This window comes from Python bivittatus, unplaced genomic scaffold (assembly GCF_059951505.1).
Source record: "Python bivittatus isolate LINGU-HERP-01145 unplaced genomic scaffold, Pbiv_v1 ctg000690_np1212, whole genome shotgun sequence".
NCBI lineage: Eukaryota > Metazoa > Chordata > Lepidosauria > Squamata > Pythonidae > Python > Python bivittatus.
Window position 1 is genome coordinate 22,047,409 of NW_028277096.1, and position 23,652 is coordinate 22,071,060.

At 47.9% G+C, this 23,652-nt stretch overlaps 2 protein-coding genes across 3 annotated transcripts in view; one reads left to right on the forward strand and one right to left on the reverse strand.

Annotated features, from left to right (window-relative positions):
* The window catches only part of RPH3AL (rabphilin 3A like (without C2 domains)), a 31,262-nt gene extending 30,037 nt beyond the window's left edge, over positions 1 to 1,225 (reverse strand). Inside the window, exon 1 of one of the 2 annotated variants that reach the window (XM_088152463.1) lies at positions 1,068 to 1,225. The gene's annotated coding sequence lies outside the window, so the exon portion shown is untranslated. Of the gene's footprint in view, positions 1 to 621; positions 760 to 1,067 lie in introns of those variants that run through there. The other variant, XM_088152464.1, reaches the window with a different exon arrangement.
* Positions 2 to 17,212, forward strand: LOC148214394 (uncharacterized). Its single transcript, XM_088152565.1, has 5 exons — positions 2 to 736; positions 7,461 to 7,532; positions 8,020 to 8,154; positions 10,233 to 10,371; positions 15,364 to 17,212. Exons 1-3 carry the CDS (start codon positions 2 to 4, stop codon positions 8,143 to 8,145), a joined length of 933 nt encoding a protein of 310 aa, XP_088008691.1. The 3' UTR covers positions 8,146 to 8,154; positions 10,233 to 10,371; positions 15,364 to 17,212.
* Positions 17,213 to 23,652: the final 6,440 nt, after the last annotated feature.

Consider the following 23,652-nt stretch of genomic DNA (forward strand, 5'->3'; position numbering starts at 1 on the left):
CATGTCGCTCTCGGCAACCGCCTCACCCCGGGCCTCAAATGGGTTGGGGACACAAATGGCCTTTGCTGTCCGGTTCTCCAGTCTCCATTCAGCGGCTCCGGGGCAGGCCCAAGGATTCTGGCCAGGCGGGGCCCCCAAGCAGGGCTCTCCATTTCATCAAGGGGTTGATGTGATTTTAAGGCGGCGCCTCTTCAGCCTATCTTTCCCCATAACAACAACCCTGCGGGGTAGGCTGGGCCGAGCAACAGGGACCTGCCCACAATCCCCGGGGCTGTTCCGTGCTGGGGGGGGATTCCCCAGTCGGAGCCCCACGCCTTCCCCCCGGCCCCTGCAGCTCTCCCGTGGGCCCTTCCCCATTTTCTTCCATGCGATCCCCACCTGCCGCCATGCCACTCTCCCATCCCTCAGGGGCTCCTGGGAAAATTGGAACGCCGCTCCACCCCAGGACCCCACCCGCTGCCCCCGCCCACCGCCGACCCCGCGTCTCCCTCCAGCCGGCCCCGCTCTCCTGGGAAGCCGAGCCCCGTGGCGTCGGGGGCGATCTGCGAGTGGCGCCCAGGCAGAGCAACCGCGCCCCGCCCTCTGCTGGCTCCGGTGCGCCCGCGGGCGCCCCCGACTCACGCTCGCAGACCGACCCCGCAACGCCGCGACCCTCCGCCGCCAGACGCGGGAGGCGAAGTCGCCGCGCGCTCCCGCGCTCCCCGCCTCCTGCTCCGCGGCCAGCCGGCAGCCACAGGTGGGCGACCCAGCGCGGCCGAGTCCCCCGAGAAAGGCGCTGCGGGGCGGGGACGGGCAGGTTTCCGGGCACCCAGCTGGGAGTGCCCTGCGGGGAGCGGAGCGGGGCGGGTGCGCTCTGGGCGGCTGGAAAAGGCTTCTCCGCGAGGGAAGGGAAGGGAAGGGAAGGGAAGGAGGGCGAGGGGGCGCGCGGAGCCGGCGGAGCGCCGGGATTCCCGGGCACTGACGCGGGGCGCCCGACCGCTCCGGAGGGGCAAAGGGTGCATTTTGCACGCGGGGGGAAGCAAGGAGGAAGGCCGGGGAGGGGGGACCGCGGGCCGGCTGGGACTCACCTGAAGGCGGGGTCCGGAGCCAGGAGCGCGCCGCGGGCAGCCCAGCAACGCCCCAGGCCCGGGCGGCCGCGGCCCCTGCGGGAAGCGCTCCCAATCGGCATTGAGCAAACACGGGGCCGGCCAGCCGTCCGAAGGCGGCCAGGGCTGGGCGGAGGCAAGCGGCGGGCTGGACTCCGGGAACGGACTGCCGCGGGAGGGAGGGGAGGGGAGGGGAGGGGAGGCGGGCCAGGCGTCCGCCAGCGCTTCGCCCCGCGCGTGGCCACGGAAGGGGCGCGAGGAAGGGCCCCGGGGCCGCCCGGCCGGAGCGGAAAGTGTTAGCAAAACTTGAGAGCTTTTGACTCTCCTCAATTCGGATTCAGTCCGGCAGAAGATCAGACACGAATATAGCAGCTGAGATTTTAAAGTTTTAGTGAGAGTTGCCTATGGAGTCAGCTGGGGTCGCCCTTTGAGGCAGAGAAGAACCCCGAACACACCCGAAGAAGACGATTTTATACATGTTTCTTACAAAGAGGCACAGAAATTAACAAATGATTGGCTGAAATTGGCCTAAGTTTGGATCGTCCTTCTTACTGGGGGAAACGTATGGTCCTGATGACCTGTTGGTTCCTAGCCAGAGTTGGGGGGCCCCGTCTGGTCTTCTGAATTTTATCCTTTCCTAGAATGCAGATCGGGGCCACTTCCCCCCATATCTTTATGGCCTTGACGCTTAAGGAGACCGGATGTCTGCCTGAAGCCTTTCTGCATAACAGAGATGAGGAAACGTGTGAAGGTTCGTGAACATCCGTTTCCTCCTTATCCCTTTGGCTTTCAAACGTCAGGAAATAAAGATGAGAGAAACCGAGCGCACTTTTCGTAAGGTTTCGAAGGGAGCGTGGCTCAAGGCGTGGACTCGCTTCCCCTGCTCTTAGTCACGTTACTGAACCGCTGATCGTTATCCGCCAAGCCCGTATTCAGTGCCTGAGAAGTGCACGTTGCGGTGCGGGCTTTGTTGCCTTGTGTTTTGTGTGTGTGTGTGTGTGAGACACAAGCAGGGCTGTCCATCTTCAGCGTGCTACTCCTCTCCACCCCTACGATTTCTTCCCCCTTCCTCCAGCCAGGACAGGGAGTCTTCTGCAAGCACTCAGAAGCAGCTCTAGCTGGTCTCAGCTAAGCTAAAAGTGTGGGGTCAGGCCGGATCAGTGCTTGGATGGGAGGCCACTAGGAGATCCTAGGGCTCAAGGCTCAGCTGGGAAGTAAAAAAAAAAAACTATAGAGGATGGCGAAGTAATCCACTACTGTATTATTGCCCATAAAATGACGTGGATGTGTCTGTAGACTTTTCATGAAAAATCAGCTTTTCCAGGGTATTCCAGTAATTCTCACCTATTGTGCTGTGCACATTTTATTCCCACTGTTATGGTGCATTGATTGATTGATTGATTGATTGATTGATGTCAACTTCTAGCAACCCTACAGACAGTTTCTCCAGGATGATCTGTCTCCAGCCTGGTCCTTCGATGGTGCCTCCGTCACTGCTGTAAACTGAGTCCCTCCACCTGGCTGCTGGTCGTCCTCCTCTTCTCTTTCCTTCCACTTTCCCAGCATCAGAGCCTCCTCCATAGATCTGGGTCTTCACGTCATGTGTCCAAAGTGGGATAATTTGAACCTGGTCATTGGTGCCTCAAGCGAGAACTCTGGATTGGTTTGTTTGATGATCCATCGGTTTGTCTTCCTGGCTGTCCACGGTCTTCTCAGGAGCCTTTTCTGACCCCAAAGTTCAAAAGTGTCAATGCTCTCGCTTCCATAATGTGTCACAGGGAATACTGTAGCTTGCATGATTCTGATCTCTGTAGGCAGAGCATCTGAATCTCTTTTCCAAGGCCTTCATGGCTGTTCTACCAAATGCTAGTCTGCGGCGTATTTCTTGAATGCTGGTCCCTTTACTGTTCATAGTTGATCTAAAGGGCAGAAACTGTGAACTAATTCCGCATCTTCACTGTCAGCTCTAAGGCTGGTGGTTCTACCTGTTGTTGTTAATTTGGTGTTCTTTATATTTAATTTCTGTCTCATTTTTTCACTGTGCTCCTTAACTTTGATTACTAGAGCTTGCAAATCCTTTGCCATGTTCATTTCATTTTAAGGTTTATTGTCTCTTTATGCTGTTGGATGTTTTAATATTTTATTTGGTGTCTTGTACACCACCGACAGCTGTGAGACTGCAGTGGGATATAAATTCAATAATATAACATAATACAACATAAGTTGTCAGGAGCCAAGCTCAGCTGGTGAGAGACTTTATTTGTAAGAGTGCATTCTTAAAAGGCACCTTTTTGTTACGGGAAATTAAACTGATGAATGGAATTCAAACCAGATTTACATATAGAAACACGTCTGAATGTTCCTGTCTCTCACTCTTTGCTTAGGACAAAAAATTGCTAGATTTCTTTGAACCCTACCCAAAGGCCACAATTTCACCTGTTACAAGAATATGTTATTGTGGCTGGACAAGGGGAAAGGGAAGTGTTGCATCGATTGCAGAACATAAAGGACGTTTTAAAAATGAAGGATTGAAAAAAGATTACTGCAATTTGAAGAAAATGCCTTGGTTGCTTAAGGAAAATTTCCTAGAAGAGGGAAAGAGAATCTGTACATGTTCAGAAAAACCTATCCTTATGTGTTTTTTATTCTCCCCCCAAAAATATTCAGCACATTTTCTTGTGAAAGGGCATTGCAATTATAGTCACTTACAGCGCTATCATGTTTTTAAAAACAAAGAGCTGGTAAACTCATTTGAACATGCAGAAATAGGAGTGCATTATATCGGATTACCTTTCTCCAACTCAGTTGCTCTTACGTTCCTGCCTTGGGCTCACAAGAATTTTCCAAATTAAAACATCTCCTTGCTCTTTTTAATATTAAAAATAAAAACAGGAGAAGATTTACCCAGGTTTCCTAATCTTACACGTTCAGTTAATTTACTTTTTAAAGTTTTTATTTTATCTTATTTTTATATATATATCAAATTTGTCAGCGGCCATTTCTTTAAAAAGCGACTCTTTTTATATTGATAACGTTATTTTTAAAGACACCATCGTTTAATAAAGTTTCGAGGCATATGGCTGATTTGTGATGCATTTCAACCCACTCTCATGACCCTACTTGGCCACAGCGACACAAAGACGCATTTGGTTCATTTGGCCCCGTGTTGGGCCTCGCTGGGACAACTGCCCTACACAGCAATTGTCAGCACCGTGTGGTTACAAACATCCACTTTCCGAATCCCCATCCGATGTTCCTAATTTGCAGATGGTTTATGAATGTCTCCCAAATGTCCGTTCTTACTGCAGACAACCTCTGGGGAAAAGTACGAACGCAGGAAGTTGCATTAACACGGAGCAGAGAGGGAGACATCTGTTATAAACTCGGCAGCGTTTTGCTTTTAAAAGACTAACTTGTCAATCATGCCCTACATTTGCATAGCCCACAGTCCAGTTCATTAAACTCACGGAGCCTTCCCTGAACATCATCAGGCAGACAGTGATCATCATCTATCATGATCTATAGGCAGTGACCATTCACAAAGCTCTGGTAGGACTGGAAAAATATATCCTGGTCTGCATAATCAGTGATCATCGCCTGCATAAGCCCCCAAACCCTCCAACCCTACGTGAAAATGCCGGGATTGTCACGGGGTGTCTTCTGTGTGCAAAACGGGGGCTTTACCTTCGCTTTTTCTTGGTGAAGCAGACTCTGTGTAAGAATGAGAAAGACAGAAATGAGAGGAGAAAAGCAGCAGCACGGGACTGGATAGAGCGGGGTTTCTCACCCTCGGGCATTTTAAGATGGGTGGAGTCCAACTCCCAGAATTCCCCAGCCAGCCATGAAGTCCACCCATCTTAAAATCCTCAAGGTCGAGAAACATGGGGATAGAGGGTGGGGAAAAACCTTGTCTTCTTTGGTCATCACCTATCCACCCATTTTTTGCATTTCAACCCAAAAGCTGCATCAAGAGGCTCATCTCATTGTCTTTCGGACAAACATCTTTTGAATCGCTGCATCAGGTTGTTCCGTTCCGTAGCGGATGGTTTATTCCTGAACGCTGAACCTAATTGCCTTTGCCGGAGATTGTTTGTGCCCTCCGTTTTGTCAACCACTCTGGCCGTCTTTCGGAAGGCTACATGATGACCGGAATCGTGCGCTTGGTGCCTCCCTGAAGGATCTAGAAAGGGACTCCCGTCGCAGCTCCCGTCTCTTGCCAATAGCACATCGGCTCCAACCGTGTGGTTCAGGAGCTAGCGAGCTGGTGAGGAGGCTCAGTGGATATTACCATCCCTTCATTTACATTCGTTTTAGCTCATTTCTTACAGTTTTTTCATTGTTAATAATTAGAGTGTTTTTTCGGTATTTCGTGCTATTTTGACGTTGTTGTGAAGCGCCCAGAGTCGCTTGTAAAAGTGAGATGGGGGCCTATCTCAATTGGATGGATAAATAAATAAATACGTATCCTAGATCTTTGGGAAGGATCTGGATTCAAGGAGAAGTATCTGGCAGATGTGTGAAAATGGCAATAATAGGCCAGGACTCAGTGCAGAATGACCTAAAGGTAGTCCTCAGTTTAAAACCGAGTTCCGTTCCCATGGTCTGTCCTCAAGTCGAATTTGTAACGAAGCCGGAACAGGATTATTGTATAATACTGTATCAGTAGTATTGTGTCATGTACTCAAACCATTGTGCATTTAACTTGAATTTTGCTATCATAGGCTCCGTTCTTCACTATGGCTGGTCTGTAAACTGGGCGCTATTAACCCGGGGACTCCCTGTAAATGCCCGTTTCCCCTCTGGGATTTTGTGGCTAAATATCTTCTCCGCAAGCCAGTTCTTGTTTCCAACCCCGGTTACTTCATCAACAAACCAAGGTCGAGGCTTCGGGCCTGTCGCGCTCAACCAAGCCTAACCCTGCCAGTTGCCACGGCAACTTCCTCCCTCACGCGGTCCCCTTCCGCCGCTAGCCAGAGAGATGGACACGGAGGTCGCTGACTCCTCTCGTCCTCCTCGGATAACCTCCTCAAACATCTGGGGGGGAGAAGACTTTTTTCCCCTTTTGCAACCGAAGAGGAAGAATTTTCTCTTTTGGTGGGCTTTTCTCCACCAAATTACTTTACGATCTGGTGCATTTCCAAAGTATGAAAGATAACTTGGTGGCCGAAGTTCAAATCTTATAGCTGCTTTACTTTTTCTTTTTTTTCTTTTTCTGGTTTTAGTCTCACAAATAGCATACAATAGAAGAATAACTTTATCGTCATTGCACTATACACCATACACCAAATGCATAATAAAATGAGATTCAACTGCAATTGGCTTACAATGGCTCCTCGCTGCAAATTAGGATATTTTACCTGCAGGTGGCCAACCTTGGCTGAACCTGAAAAGTTAGTCAGGGACAAGCCTGGTTAGTACTTCGATTGGAGGCCACTAAGAGATCCCAGGACTGCAGGGGAGACCTGGAAATCAAAAGGCAATGGTAAATTGTGGCTGCGTAATTACCCAGAGAATCACCCTGAGGTGTCTGTGAAATTCAAGGAGCCAGGAGGATTTTCTTCCCTTCGCTTCGCTTTCTCGGAGCCCCATCACAACCCTGTGAGGTAGGCTGGCCGAGAGAAAGTGTGTGGCCCAAAGTCACTCAGGGAGTTTCCACGCCTGATGCGGGACTCGAACGTGGATCTCATCCAACGCTTTGTGCACTGGGTGACACCAACACAACGCAGCACCGTTCTTAGGGGGCTGTTGAGGGCCTCCAAAACTGTATTGGGTGGGGGGCTCTCCAGCATGCTGCCTGGGGAATTCTGGGAGTCGAAGTCCGCCCATCTCAGAGTGGCTCAGGTTGAGACAGGCTGGCGGGAAGCAAAGCTGGGCCATTCGTGGTCTCTGCCGCCCTCTAGCGGGCACCTGAGGAACAGCAGCACAGGCGGGGCCGTCTCTTCCCTCTCGCGACCGCCTTCGCCAGTTACCGATGCCGAAATGCGGCACTGGGGCGCGGGATGTCCACGGGCACGGTCAGAAGAGTCAAGAAGCCATCCAGAGCAGTGCGAGGGAAGCGCCACGCATGTTTCTCAGGTGCTGGGGTTCTCCCTCGCTGGAGGGGTTTAAACTGAACTGGGGGCGGGGGAGGGAAGCATCCGTCGGGGGTGCTGCGGGACTGCCCTGGGAGGGCTGGATGACCTCCCGGACCCCTTCATTCAGTGCCTCTGGGAGCGGGGGTGGGGAGGAAGTATGGCAGGAGACCCTGGCTGCCTCCACCACGGCGTTGGAGCTCTTCCTTCCTTCGCTCCTTCCTTCCTTCCTGCCTCATCTTCCTTCTGCTTTGTCTAGCAAAATTCCGAAACAGTCTTTTTCTAATTCTTTCCGCCATCTTAGGGCGAAAGTGTTGTTTTCGTAATGGCCAATTTGATCAACACCCCCAACGAGCGGCAAGATACCTGCGCTGAGGTAGGATGGGATTAAAATGGACAAGGGCGGCGTGTGTGTAAGGAGTGTGTGGAAGTAAAGAAGTGAGTGTGCAAGCAGTGCAGAGCATACGGTAAAGAAGATTCTGATACTCTGGTGAAGAGTTTCTCAACCTTAGCAACCCTTAGATGTGGGACTTCAAGTCTCAGAATTCCCCACCCAGCATGCTTTAAGACGTGGGCGTTTAACTCCCAGAATTCCACCCATCCTCAAGCATGCAGGCTGGGGAATTCTGGGAGTTGAAGCCCACCCATCTTACACTGGCCAAGCTTGAGAAACACTGGGCTGAACAAACCCCGTTCCTTTAATGGTTCTCCATGGGAAGAAGGCCACATAGGGCGCCATGTTTCGACCGCGTTCTCCCTTGCATCTCGGTCAGTTGAAGGATTCTTCTGGAAGAAAGCCGGTTGGCTTCCAGCCTTGAGTTCGGGTTTTGGGAAGAAGACTCCGTCCTTTCCTTCTCTTCCAGAACCCGGACACTCCAGATGCTTTGTGTTCCCGTGACCAAGACTGCACTCCAGGAGAACCAGGGAGATCCGGCAATGGCATAATTGCTGTTCTTACTGTTGTCGGCGGCTTAGATGTGCAAGATTAAAACATCAGTGTAAGCTGTGCCACGTTCATGATGATTAGAGACAATACAAGCTTTGTAACGAGATTAAAAACTCCAACGAAATCTCTAAAAACAATCAAGCAACTTCTCTAAATAAAGTTACGATTTAAAATCACTCCCTTTATGGTCCCCTACGTTCATATTATAAGGTAGAAGGGTCAATAAGAGCCAAGGCTTGGAGACCCTCCGGAATTCAGTGGGGCTAAAAAGTTTGCGAACGCTTTTGAATTTTCAGTACACTTTTGCCACACACAAATATGTAGCTTTGGACCACTTTCCTCCACCACTAAAGGAACAAGCATAATGTTTTTGACTCATTTGTTTAACTGGGTTCTCTTCATCTGCTAGTAGGACTTGTCTGGAGAACAGATGACATTTTAGGTCAAATTTCGGCAGAAATGCTGAAAATTTAAAAGGTTCACAAACTTTTAAGCACCGCTGAAAGTCAGTGTTTCGTGCAGTGTTTCCCAACCTGACCGACTTTAAGATGGGTGGCGTTCAACTCCCAGAATTCCCCAGCCAGTATAGGTATCTGCTTTTTTCTTTTTTCTTTGGTAAATCTATTCAAGGAATTGATTTTGAATTTGTATGCTGGGGGTGGGCATTCTAGAGTTTATCTTACTTTTATGGACCCCCACCCAAAGGTGTTGGGAATTTTTCCTTCTCTTTTTAAATGCACCTTCATCAAAATGAATGAACACAGCCAAGAGATTCCGTGCAGGATAATTTTTAAAGTACTCTTTTCATGATAGCCTCCGCCATTATATAGTGGCATCTGAAGAGGGGTTAAAAAAGTCAAAATGGAGGTTACAACTGTATGATTGAAACTGTTTGCTATGTGCAAAATGTTTCGTTGTGACTGCCATCTTGACCTTGTTGACCTCCCCTCATCCACAGTCATGCCTGTCATTATGCCTTTTCCCGAACCCACTTTTTCCAAGTTAGTCTTTTTTTTCTTCTTTGCTTTTTTTTGTCGTTTCCACCCCATTAGAGGAGACGTTCTGCTTTGGAGGAGAGTCTTGGGAGAAAAAGGAGGACGATGCTCAGCGATATGTGGACCGAGAGTTGTGAGAGAGGGGAATAAGGAAAGGAGAGGAAAAAGGATTTCAGCTTTTGCAGGACGCTCCATTTCAGCGCTGCTGGGAGTGGAGTGTGCTGACCCAGGACTGAAATTCTCGGGTGTGCCACGGTTTAACTTTTTTTTAGTTAGATTTAGAAGGCCGCCCAACTCCCTAAGACTCTGGGCAGCATACAACTTTAAAATTATAAAAACAGTGTAAAAGTGAAAAAGAACAACGTGCCCCAGGATAAACATTCTTACTAACAGTTGAAGTCCTGTACGTGAAGGAGCACCCACCTAACCCAAGGTCTGGGAAACAGACCAGCTTTCAAGCGTTCACCATCAACAGGATGGGAACCGTACGGATCCCGCTTGTTTCACAGCCAGAAGCTACCTTATTTGTAATACTCCTTTAAATACCTAATTTGAATAGTCCTTTAAATGGCTAAATATCCTCAGGGGCACAGCGGTGGTGTGCAGACATCTCCACCGCATGGTGTCAGCTAGCAACTTTGACCTTTCTTGATGTATTGTGTGTACCGTGTGTGACTGGTATCCTAAACCCGTTGCAGAATCAGCACGCTATTCCTTTTCACTTACCGTCTAGACTCACAGTTCAGCCAAGCATTTTAGGTGCCAAAATGGACCCCAAAAATCAGGTTCCAAAATCAGGGTAACCAAAATACCATAAAAATGCGCCTTTTATTTTCATGATCTGGCTGAAAATTCGAGGGTCTGCTTCTAAAAATCTATACAGTATTACTCTTTTTAAAGTACCAGTATTTCCAGGATATACTGGCGGATAAGTCGATCCGCGTATAAGGAGACCCTTGGATTTTTAACCAACACAGCAGGATGTAATTGACTCATGTGCCTGTGAGTAGGTGTTATAACGGGATGTGATACTGTGGTCAGTTACGAAAATGAGGGAGCCTACATTGCTCACGGACACTGCATTTTTGCATGACCAGGTTCCTGAACTTCTCACTTCCCTACCTTTCTGACGCAGAACCAACGTTCTTGACACCAAAGACGATGCCTATCTGAAAACATGTCGCCACGGAGCAGAGCAAACTTACTGCCCCATCTTCTTACTGGGGAAACTGGTCAGCTGGGCCAGGAGCAACTTTCAGGAGACGGCATGAGAGGTATGAAAGACCTAGGTCCACTCCTTCCTTCAGGTGGTGGTCCCTCCTACAGTGAAGAAGGATGAAGAGGTGCAGCAGGGTCTCCCTTCCCAGTGGAGGAGCGTCATGGACTTCCATTTTCTGGGAAGGACTATCTCCCCACTGTGGAGCTTTAATGGGACCTTCAGACGTGGCTTGGAGGGAGCTTAGATAGCAGAGGTGGGGTTCGGTTGAGCAGACTTGTGGTCATCAAGTGAAACACTGCAGCAATTCTGATTCGCACCCTCTTCTGTTTGAACCAGGACCCTGCTCTGTTTATTTTATTAATTCATGTCAATTGAGATGGCCACCCTGCGCCCTCTCTCAAGGTGACACTAGGTGGCAAAGAAAACAATAAAAATAATCGTAGACACTTCTGCCACGTTACCCTCTCTTTCCACCCCTCCTGTCTCCCCCTGTTGTCGGAGTGGAGCGATCTGTGATCTGTGACCAGCTCTGGACTCTGCTTGCGGGAGGGGTTGGAGTGGAGGAGGGGGCTGGTTTGGAAGGGTAGGGAATAGAGATGTAAGATTTCCAGAAATGTTGAAGCCATGAGAAAAAACCATTTTTTTCAGGAAAAAATAGAAATTTTGGAAAAATTGAAAAAAAGTTCAGTGTGGAGCAGTTTTACAAATTGCGTGAAATGCAGTGTACATAAAAGTATTGTGCTTGCAATAAAACAGGTAACCACCCCCCTTTCCCTGAAAAGCAAGAAAAAAAGCAAGAAACCATCAACATAAAAAATCATCCGCTTTGCCCCTTAGCGCCACCGGCAAATAAAGTTAAGGTCCACCTCAATATCGAAGCTCCATAGAAGGTCTACCCTTTGAGTGGTGCTTTAAAGAAAAGAAGCAGAAGACACAAGATATACGTGCAGTTTTTTTCTGTCTCATTTTCTGAACTGCTGCCGTCATTTTCCGTTTCTTCCTCCTCTTCCTCTTTGTCGTTTTTCTCATGGACTTCTAAAAACGGTAGGTTTGCACGGATTGAAAAAAGCTTTCCTCCCCTTTCGCGGGTCAGTTTGTTTCTTGATTTGGTGTGAATATTACCAGACGTAGACCAGATTCTTTCACGTGCAGCAGAAGATGCAGAATCTGCAGTCAGCGAGATGCGAGCGGTGTCAGAGGTGGTGCGGCGCAGAGACCTGGCCACCGTCTTGCAGGAGGGATGTGTTTTGCAGAATCCAGGGGCGTTCCTGGCCAGATCCCTGAAGATGTTCCATATCCTGCAACCTTTGAAAGTCCTTTTCCAACCTCAAGTCCGAAGAGCGCAGCATCTTTCGTCATCCAGTCAAACGCAGCAGCTGTTTTCTCATCACTCACAGCGCAGCCTTTGAGTCATGGATCCCGTAGATTTGCAGCAGCATGTATTGGAGGGCAACAAAATTCTTCCCGTTTCTTAACAAGATCTTTCACTTGAATTTGGAGATGCACTTCGGTTTCCAAAATAGATGTTTTTATCACAGCCACGTGGTTAGGAATTTCTGACAAAAGTGCCGGGTCTGATTCAGATGAACGGATTGCTGAAGAAATTGGCATTAAAATCTGCCGGGAGTTCTGCAGCTGAACCCAAAACACGTCCACATCAAGCACAGCGTTCCTGATATTTCTGGGGATTTTAAGATCCTCAGTTATTCCTGTTGCTTGAAGAGCTTCTTTGTTTTTCAGTAAACTTTCAAAGGAGACCACCACTCCACCCCAGCGTGTTGTCCTACAGAGCTTTGGCGTCACCATTTTATTCTCTGCGTTTTTTTCTTCTTGCTTCTTCTTGAAGACTGCGGTGACAACATGAGTAGCTTTGACGTACTTGACAACTTCTTTAGCTCTTCCATAAATCCTTTGAAGGGTGTCCAGTTTCATGAAGCCACTCAGAAGTAAGTTTAGTCCATGAGGTACACATCCTATTGCAGTAATCTGTGGATACTTTTCCATGATGATTTCCCACGCAGCTTCCATGATACTTGCATCGTCAGTCAGCAAAGCAAAGACTTCACCCATGTTCTCAATGTCCTCTAAAACTGCACATCTTTCACTGCTGATATACATACTCTGCAGTATGTCTGTTCTCTCCAGTTTCAGTGCTTCTATAAAAGACTGGTTGCGGTGGTGTTATCACAAAGTTGATGATTCCTTCTCCCCGAACATTTGTCCGTCCATCTGTAAGTCCTGCGAGACATAGAGCTTCGCTGATTTTTCCTTGTGCAGATCCCATCGCACGCTCGTATTCTGACTCCGAAAGAGGCTTGCTCAAGGAATGTCTGCTTGGCAAACGATACGCTGGTCGTAATAATTGAAAAGCTTCCTGCCAATATGCATTTTCAGTTATGGACAATGCTGATCCAGAAGCAGATGTTGCTCTTGCAAGGGCATGATCCATTTTCTCCTGATTTTCAGGTGTCACTTTATGTATGAATGAAGGTATGGGGCATCTTTGCGAGGCAGTGGTTTGCAACACTTCTTTACCTGAAGATGCTGCTGGTGAAGAAACACTTTGCAGTGATGCAGAAGCAGCAGAAATAGCGTTTCTGGAATTCGAACTCTGGAAGGAAAAGCTACTTACACTTTCATTCTGGTCCCCATCATTTAACTTTAATGTCTTTAGGGCACCTCTGGCACGGAAGAATGTGTTTGGTCATCCTTGTGGGATTGGGAAAAGAGTATTTCTTCTCACAATATCTGCAAATTGCAGCTTTGCTCTCAGCAGAAATTGCACTGTGGAAATGTTTCCAAGCTCTAGGTGTTGGTCTCACCCTTTTCCTGAGAGGAGGAAAAGAAACACCAATTTACTGACCAGACATCCTGCTGCAATGGTGGAGAGCCTTAATAGGAATCATTGAAGGGTTACAAAAAAGAAAGTGGTTTCTCAGACAAAATCACCCCCTCACCTGTCAGTCGAGGCCTGAGAGGAGGACGGAAACCATCATCCCCTGTGTACCAGCAATGACTCACCTGTCGGAGGTCCGAGGGACACAAGGAAGCTACACTGGAGGGTTTGCCTGCACCGCCCCCTAGTGGCGCAGGTGCACATTTCCCCTGTTTGAGAACCGCCTGGAGAAGTCCAGGGTTACCTGAATTCTCTTCCAGGCTTTGCTTGTCTTCAGCTGAGAGAACCTGCAATAAGTTAGGATTTACAAAAGTCTCAGAAATCTTTCAATAAGGTCTTCATGTTATCTAGTTTGGATACCATCTCATAGATCTTTTATTTATCTTTGGAAAAGAACGTATTCCACACGTGTTGTTTTTCCGTTTTTCCGGAAAAAAATGGCTTTGGAAAAAAACTGGAAAAAAACTGTTGTTTTCCAAATTTTTCCGGCTTCTTTCCAGGCCTTCCCATCTCTATCACCTATCCGCCTATTTTTTGCATTTCAACCCAAAAGCTGCATCGAGAGGCTCATCTCATTGTCTTTCGGACAAACATCATTTGAATCGGTGCATCAGGTTGTTCTGTTCTGTAGCGGATGGTTTATTCCTGAACGCTGAACCTAATTGCCTTTGCCGGAGATTGTTTCTGTCCTCCGTTTTGTCGACCAGTTTGGGCGTCTTTCGGAAGGCCACATGATGACCGGAATCGTGCGCTTGGTGCCTCCCTGAAGGATCTAAAAAGGGACTCCCGTCTCAGCTCCCGTCTCTTGCCAATAGCGCATCGGCTCCAACCATGTGGTTCAGGAGCTAGCGAGCTGGTGAGGAGGCTCAGTGGATATTACCATCCCTTCATTTACGTTCGTTTTAGCTCATTTCCTATAGTTTTTTCATTGTTAATAATTAGAGTGTTTTTTCGGTATTTCGTGCTATTTTGACATTGTTGTGAAGCGCCCAGAGTCGCTTGTAAAAGTGAGATGGGGGCCTATCTAAATTGGATGGATAAATAAATAAATATGTATCCTAGATCTTTGGGAAGGATCTGGATTCAAGGAGAAGTATCTGGCAGACGTGTGAAAATGGCAATAATAGGCTAGGACTCAGTGCAGGATGACCTAAAGGTAGTCCTCAGTTTAAGACCGAGTTCTGTTCCCACGATCTGTCAAGCCGAATTCGTAAGCCGGTGCAGGATTATTGTATGTTGTATAATATCTTGTATAATACTGTATCTGTGGTATTTTCTCATGAACTCAAACCATTGTGCATTTAAGTCAAACCCCTGTGAATTTAAGTTGAATTTTGCTGCCATAGGCTCCGTTCTTCACTATGGCTGGTCCTTAAACTGGGCGTTCCTAGCCCGGGGACTCCCAGTAAATGCCCGTTTCCCCTCTGGGATTTTGTGGCTAAATATCCTCTCCGCAAGCCAGTTCTTTTCCCCAACCCTGGTTATGTCATTAACAAGCCAAGGGCGAGGCTTCTGCCCTCTTGCGGTCAAATAGGCCTAACCCTGTCAGTTGCCATGGCAACCTTCCTCCCTCAAGCGGTCCCCTTCCACCGCTAGCCAGAGAGATGGACACGGAGGCCGCTGACTCCTCTCGTCCACCTCGGGTAACCTCCTCAAACATCTGGGGAGAAAAACACACTTTTTGCAATCTAAGAGGAAGAATTCGCTTAGGAGATCTCAGAATAATCTGTAAGGCTGAAGGCGTGTGTCCAAATGACAAAAGCAGTGTTGTGCTGTGGGAATGCAAAGTTTCATGTATTTGGGCAACACACAGTGTGTGACCCGGTGCATCATGCTGTCATCCCACAGCTTTTCTCCCCTTGCCCCCAGGGACACCCCCAGGATTTCTTCCACCTGCTTATTCACTCACCTCCTCTGATAAGAATTGCTCAGCTCTGCATGACATCATCTTCATCATCATCATCAGATTTTTTCTTCCTCCCCTGCATTTTTAAGAAACGTATATTTTGATATGGTTTTAGCTTTTTGGTTCCTATCATTATATTTTAATGGTTTAAACCGCTTGGAGGTTGACAATACAGGGAAATTGCTTAGCCTTCTATGGGATAATCGTAATGGTAGTAACGTTTAATTCGCTTTTTAATTCATTAGCTTTCGTTTTGGCCTTCCGTATTTCTGGGGTGTGCTGTTTTCACTCGTAAGCTGCCTTCTGTGTGTACCTGGAAAGTGAGTCCTGCAAACGAGCGGAGAGATGCTACCGGCTTTTAGCCCCCGTGTTCTTGGAACAGAGGACGGCATTATTGAAACATCGGATCAATGAACTGCAACCATAAATGGGACGGGAAGGATGAAAACAGAAAAGCTGGGGTCCCAGTATAATGCAAGCACTGAAGATCCAGGATTAATGAGACGCTGTCCTGATGCCCAATGCACACGACCTCTTCTCCATTTCATCCCTGCCACAAGGCACAGCAGCACATCTTCCCTTCTCTGTCTCCAACCAGACGAAGAGTGCAGTTGAGCCGGAAAGGTTGCTCACTTGGGAGGCACCCCATCATTGTTCCTAATAAAGATGCCAGTTTGGGATTCTTTGGAGAATCGGAATTTAAACCAGATAAGAATTTCCTTCGAAGTCCACGGTTCGCTCATTTAAACAAGGAAAAGAAGGATGACTCCTTAATCACGGCGCTCTTAAATCTTTTTTTTTATAGCAATGCTTCTTATTTCTAGCCGGCTGAGATCAGAGGGAAGGAAAAGGAGAGGAGTGAGTGTCTTGCCCTCTGTTGAAAAGGATTGCCATGTATCTATGAACTATACAGTTATATAAAAACATTGAACAAGTAATTTAGAAACCAGAAACCAGAATGGATTTATAAACCTGTATGCATTCCTATTATACTCTATTATTGTATAATTACTGTAAGGAATTTAAGCCTTATATATATATATATATATAAACCTATATAATCATATAGCCATAGAACAGCCATGTTTATCCTATTCATGAACTTTACTAGGAAACTCACCTTGCTGGCATGAAGGGATGTTGGGATGTACGCTAGATACCTTGTACGAATGAGTTCTCAACCATGATAAGGCTGGAATGCTGGTGGGTGTCAGGAATAAAGTGACACGTCATAAATGTATAAGAAAACGGGACGAGAGGTACCATTCTAACAAGCTACCCAGCTGTACCAAACACGAACTGTTCCTGGCATGTCCTGTACCTGGGTGAGAATGGATGGAGATGACTTAGATGAATTCTAAGTGAACAAGTTGGGTATAAAAGGAAGTATGGAGACCATACTTCCCTGGAAGTGCGAGACGACTCTTGTTGGAGCAGGGGACGCCCTGAGTCTGATTCCCAGCCCACTCTAGCACAGCCTGATCCACTGTGTTGAGAGTGAATGTAACTATTCTGTGTGAACGTGTAGCCTTGTTGGGCAAGAATACTTACAGAAACTTGGGTAGCCTTGTTGGGCAATTGATTATTGATACACTGTTGTTAGCCTAGTCGCGCACTTACATTTATTGCTTGCCTTGTTGGGCAATTGATTATTGATACACTGTTGTTAGCCTAGTCGCGCACTTACATTTATTGCTTGCCTTGGTGGGCAATTGATTATTGATACACTGTTGTTAGCCTTGTCGGGCACTTACATTTATTGCTAGCCTTGGTGGGCAATTGATTATTGATACACTGTTGTTAGCCTAGTCGCGCACTTACATTTATTGCTTGCCTTGGTGGGCAATTGATTATTGATACACTGTTGTTAGCCTTGTCGGGCACTTACATTTATTGCTAGCCTTGGTGGGCAATTGATTATTGATACACTGTTGTTAGCCTTGTCGGGCACTTACATCTATTGCTAGCCTTGGTGGGCATATATTTTACTGTAATATATATTACAGGAAACTAAGGAAATTGTAGGTATTAATGAACTTTGATTAAACACTGATTAAATGCTTGCTTTGCTTTCTGTCGAAACAACACAAGAATAAAAGAACTAATTTTGAACTCTATTTTGAGTGGATTCAATCAAGACATGTGGACTTCAACTCCCAGAATTCCGCCCCGATTCACACACACCCCATACCTTTTTTTAACGGCTTAAACTCTTTCCTCTGACTGGATAAACAAGTGGGTCTTTCTCGTTAAGAAGGGGTACCAGGAAGTGTATCCCTCGATCCAGAGTTCGGGGATCACCAGGTTGAAGGGGGTCGTCTTCGCCGGCACCTCGGAGATGGGCAAGAGGATCTGGGACGTGGTGGACTACGTCATGCCCCACAGGTACCGGGCTTACTTCCGTGGTCCGAACCTTTTGCTTCCAGGACCCGGTTCACCTCCTCTGCGTTCTCCCCTCCAAACCTCCCCAAACGGGTAGGCCCTAGAAGACTTGGGCTTCAGGGCCCATCATCCCCAGCCTGGAACTCAATGCTGGAGATGGGGTAGTGGCCCAATCCATTTAAAAGGCCCAGGTTTGGTGAAGGGTGATGTCCTTTGGACTGGCAGAGCTTCTCTGATAGTTCAGGTAGAGGAGAACAATTTCCAGACTTCTCATGAAATCTCACAGATGCCCTCAAGACCACTCCCGGGGACTTCTTGGCCACGATAGAAAATTGGTTTGCAGTAACCTTCTTCTGGAATGTCAGCTTCTGAGTCTAGCCTACAACCCTGGGATACCCTGTTGGTCTCACATCCAGCTAAATCCAGCCCTGCTTAGCTTTTATGGAATCAGCAATGACTAGCCAGGATGTATTAAAACCAACTGCTATATACCTATTGAAATCCCCCCACCCTCCCACATCGGACATCAGCTTTGGGAATATTGTGATTTCAAGGAAAGGGGTGGAGGCATAAACTATGCCCATGGTTTAAATAGAGCTATAATCTCCTTTCCTTCCCTCCTGCCCTCCTTCCTTCATATTCCTTCCACGTTTTCTAGCAAAATTCTGAAACAGTCTTTTTCTAATACTTTCCCCCGTCTTAGGGCGAAAGTGTTTTTTTCGTACAGACCAATCTGATCATCACCCCCAACCAGCAGCAAGATACCTGCGCTGAGGTAGGACAGGATTAAAATTGACAAGGGCGGCATGTGTGTAGGCAGTGTGTGCAAGTCCAAGGATTGAGTGTGCAAGCAGTGCAGAGCATACAGTAAAGAACATTCTGATACTCTGGTGCAGAGTTTCTGAACCTTCGTAACTCTAATCTGTGGGACTCCCAGAATTCCCCACCCAGCATACTTTAAGATGTGGGTGTTTAACTCCCAGAATTCCACCCATCTTAAAGCATGCAGGCTGGGGAATTCTGGGAGTTGAAGTCCAACCATCTTAAAGTGGCCAAGCTTGAGAAACACTGGGCTGAACAAACCCCGTTCCTTTAATGGTTCTTCATGGGAGAAGTCCACATGGGGCGCCTTCTCCCTTGCATCTTGGTCAGTTGAAGGATTCTTCTGGAAGAAAGCCGGTGGGCTTCCAGCCTTGAGTTCGGGTTTTGGGAAGAAGACTCCGTCCTTTCCTTCTCTCCCAGAACCCGGATACTCCAGATGCTTTGTGTTCCCGTGTCCAAGACTGCACGCCAGGAGAACCAGGGAGATCCGGCAATGGCATAGTTGCTATTATTACTGTTGTTACTGTTGGGTGGTAAAATTAACAGAAGACATGAAATATAAATATCAAGCTTTACATCTATATCAAAAGATACAAAAGAGAAAAATTAGGCATAAAACGTATCTTCAACTATACATAAAAGAATCAACAAATACATAATACAATACAAATATAGCAAGACAGCGGGGAATTAAGCAATGAGCCTAAAAGGAAAAAGCAGAAAAGCAGAACAAGTAAGAAGAAGAATTCTTCTCTTATGCAGAGTTCGCCACCTGATTCGATTTTGTTCACAGCCAAAAAGCCATCTCTTGTTAACTCTACATTAACTCTACTAAAGTGGCAGATCTTGCAAATATCCAACAGTCACCCTTTATGGGAGTCATGTGTCACCCACTGCATTCGGTCATGGCGGCTTAGATGTGCAAGATTAAATCTTCATTGTAAGCCCCGTTCTTAGGGGGCTGTCGAGGGCCTCCAAAACTGTATTGGTTGGGGGGCTCTCCAGCATGCTGCCTGGGGAATTCTGGGAGTCGAAGTCCGCCCATCTCAGAGTGGCTCAGGTTGAGACACGCTGGCGGGAAGCAAACCTGGGCCATTCGTGGTCTCTGCCGCCCTCTAGCGGGCACCTGAGGAACAGCAGCACAGGCGGGGCCGTCTCTTCCCTCTCACGACCGCCTTCGCCAGCTACCGATGCCGAAATGCGGCACTGGGGCGCAGGGATCTTCACGGGCACGGTCAGAAGAGTCAAGAAAGCGGACAGGGCGGTGCGAGGGAAGCGCCACACATGTTTCTCAGGTGCTGGGGGTTCTCCTTCGCTGGAGAGGCTTAAACAGAACTGGGGGGCGGGGGAGGGAAGCATCCGTCGGGGGTGCTCTGGGACTGCCCTGGGAGGGCTGGATGACCTCCCGGACCCCTTCATTCAGTGCTTCTGGGAGCGGGGGTGGTGAGGAAGTATGGCAGGAGACACTGGCTGCCTCCACCATGGCAGTGGAGCTCTTCCTTCCTTCCTTCCTTCCTTCCTTCCTTCCTTCCTTCCTTCCTTCCTTCCTTCCTTCCTTCCTTCCTTCCTTCCTTCCTTCCTTCCTTCCTTCCTTCCTTCCTTCCTTCCACAGTGCTCTTCTGGGTCCCGCGCTGAGCTGCACGGCTGAACCGCCACGATGCGGACGATGGACTGAGGGCCGCGGGAGCCGCAGGAGGCTACCACTCTCGCCCACCATCTACCTGATCTGATCTCTGCAGCCCCAACATGCCGCCTGCCCCCCAGTCTTTCTCCCCCGGTCCAGCCTGCCCTGCGTGGCCCTGCTGCCCTCCGTGGTTCGGCTGCATTCTGCTGGCTGGCGAGGTGCGAACGCAGCTGCCGTTGACCGAAGCTGTGCTCCCCTGACCTGCTAGGCTGTGATACAGTTGGCCAGTTTCTTGAGTGTTCACGTTCCCATGCAGCGTTAACCCTGGTTTATTCAAACCCAGTTTTGGGGGTCCCTGTGTCATACTTAACCCTAAACGTCTCCGAGAGGCTGACTTTGCAGAACAACTGGGCTAAAACGTTGCTGGTGTGATCATATATTATGATATTCTCCCTAGAACAGCGTTTCTCAACCTTGACGACTTTAAGGTGGGTGGACCAACTCCCAGAATTCCCAGCGAATGTGCTTTAAGATGTGTGGGCTTCAACTCCCCATGCTGGCTGGGCAATTCTGGGAGTTGAAGTCCACACAATCTTAAAGTCGTCAAGGTTGAAGAACCCTGGCATGGATGAATGGGTGCAATTGTTGGAATAGACACCTGACTTTTCTTGTATTGTTTTTATTACTGTTGTTAGCCACACAGAGTTGTGTGTCACAAAAGGGGCAGCCATATAAGTAAATAACTGACAAAATTATGATTAAAAATGTTACGTGAAAGTTGGCAATAGGATAAATTTCCCCTTATTCTCCTTTCTGTCCCTCTACATATTCACAATTTCTTTGGTTATTTGTGTTAAGCGAGCAATTTCATCTTCTTGGATTCTCTTCCTCTTTTTTAGTAATCTTTATAAATTTTTAAATGTTATGTATTTATCGGTATTTATGGTTTTAATGTTTTGTGTAAACCGCCCAAAGTCCCCCATTGGGGGGAGATGGAATGGGAGGAATTTAATAAATTAAAAATTAAAAAATTATAAAAATTGTAAATAAATAAATACATAAGAGAAGGGGCCCCGACAATCTGATCAATTTGATGATTTTTGTCCCCTGGCTTTGAATCCCACAAATGAAAACCTTTCTCATTCTCTCTCTCTCTCTCTCTCTCTCTCTCTCTCTCTCATTCCTTCTCTACTGAAATGAAGCTGCAAAAATTCTCCGAAAAAAGGTACGGAGCTGGCTATTTGGGTCGGCAACTCTCTTGATAATTGGAGAGCACGAAAACGTTTCCCCAGGCCTTTCACCATGAAGGGTTCTGCTGTTACTGCACAAAGTGGACGGGGAGGGTTGGCTGAGAAAACAGAGATCTTAAAAAAAGTGTAACCACACCAAGACGGATGAGCAAAGCCTGAGCCATCCGCGTGTTCAAAGATCAACAGCTATGTGAAGTGAAAGCAAGCTTCTTCAGAATCGTTTTATTAATCCAAGACTCAAGGGGATGCTCCTGTAGACCCGCCACGAGCATCTGTTCCTTCACTGCTGTCTGCAAGACTCTGAAATCAAAAGGAGAAAAGTCGATTGAAACACAGCTCCCTGCAGGCAGAAGCTTGGATGGCTACGGATCCAAGATACAGCTCTCTCACTTTGCTTGCTCTTTGCGTCTCTCTAAGAGAACCAGGCCTTCGGTCAAGCTTGGGATTGTATGGGACGTCCACGGTTTGCCCCCTGCCTTCTTCTCGGAGGTCTTCTCGACTCTCCAATCCGGGCTACCACCTTGGGGTTTCCTCGCCATCTCCCATCGGAGAGTTAACCGGGTGAGATTCTGCTTTGCTTTTTCCAGGTCAGCTAAGTTGTGCCAAGAAAAGAATGCCAACTTTGGCTAGCTGAAAGGAGAGAAAGAACAGCTTAGGGATAGATTGTCATGCAGAAAAGTCTATCTATGTGGTGGCTAAGAGTCGAAAACGACTGGATGGCACTTAATCAATCCATCAAAGTTTTCCCAAAGCAGCTGGGAGATATGCAATGGGCAAATCTGGGGTGGCCAAAAGATGCTTCCGGGCTGGCAAAGCCAACATCAGAAGTGTGGAGCTGGACACAGAAACCCACAACGTTCGAGGGTGGGAGGAAAGAGGAATTCCAGGAGCTGGAGAAGTGGGTGGCTTTGACGGCAAAAAGCTCCAAAAGAGGTTTCAAAAGCACGAAAGAGCCACGTAAAGGCTCGGCTTCCCGGGATCGCAGCTCAAGCCAGAGGAAAAGGGGGCTTACCTTTTCGCACTCTTGGCAAAGCACAGCAGTGCGACCCCGAAACCCCAGGTCTTCCCCGGAGAGAAGGCATTCAGACAAACCGCTGCCCACAACAATCTCCAGCCGCTCGACCGGCACCTGCAACGCAGAGGCTCCGTCAGAACAGACTCCGATCCCCGGGCTCCTATCGTAGTGCTGCAGAACTAACAGAAACCTTCAAACCTCCCTGGCTTTTACGCCAGGATTGCAACGACCCGCCGTTGAGCGGCTCGGCAAGCTACGGAGGGAAACGCCTGTCTTGGTATCAAGTCAGAAGGGCTTTCCAGGGCAGATGAAAATGGTGGAGAACCCCGAACGTAGAGGCAGGAAGGATGCCATCTGGGGCAAAAATACCTGGACTCAGAGTTTTATTTTTTTTGAAGGGGGGGAACTCAAGATAGCCAACGAAAACCTTTCCTGTTGAAGATTTCCATGAGCTCTAAAGGCGTGGGTGGGGAGGGATTTATTTCTGTATTTATTAATCAAATTTCTACGGCCGCCCATCTTACAAAAAGTGACTCTGGGCGGCGCACCGTTATTACATAAAGCCAAGACGTAATACTTATGAAAAACATGAAAAACTATAAAAACAGAACTAAAGCAGCAGGAGGAAATAATAGGCTGAGGGATGTTCATAATACAGCCACCTCACTAGTGACCTCATGTGGGCCGTGACATGGCAAAAAGGACACAAATGTGCATTATTCGCACTGTGAGGTCACCGTGAAAGGTCTTTGGGGTGTGCACGAGGGACCTACGATTGCAAGGCACAAAATGGAGCCGAGTAGACAACTTGGTCAAGCACACCTGGGTTTGTGCATTATCCTCAGCTACGTTTGTCTGGAGTTTATTGGCTGGAGTTTACAGCTCACGGCACCTACTAAGCCAAAACCAGACCAATCACATTTATGGCCTAGGCCATTGTTTCTCAGCCTTGGCAACTTTAAGATGGGTGGACGTCAACTCCCAGAATTCCCCAGCCAGCATTGAGATGGGGAAATTTGGGGAGTTGAAGTCCGCCCACCCTAAAGTTAGAGGTTGAGAAACACTGGTGTAGAGAGAGCAAGCCAACTATAGTGTGCGTCTATTACAGATATAGTGTGTCTACACACACGCACAAATATATCCACGTACTATCTCTGCATCTATTATTCGCTGCCCCTTTTCCTCTTCCTTTCTTAGATCAAAGCGGTTATAACAAACGCCATAAGCCCCTGGCTCCTAGACCCCGGTCCTTGAACCGGGCCCGGCCTTCAGGGGCCGACTCCCTGTTGCCCCGTCTCTTTCCCCTGCCCAGCTCCTTTTCTTGGGGGGGGTCGCCCTTTCATTTCCAAAGGATACTTACGGAAGGAGGAAAAGAGACGTAGAGGCTCTCCCTGCCTTGGGAGAGGGAGGGAGGGGGACGGGAGAAGGAAGAGGGGGAGAG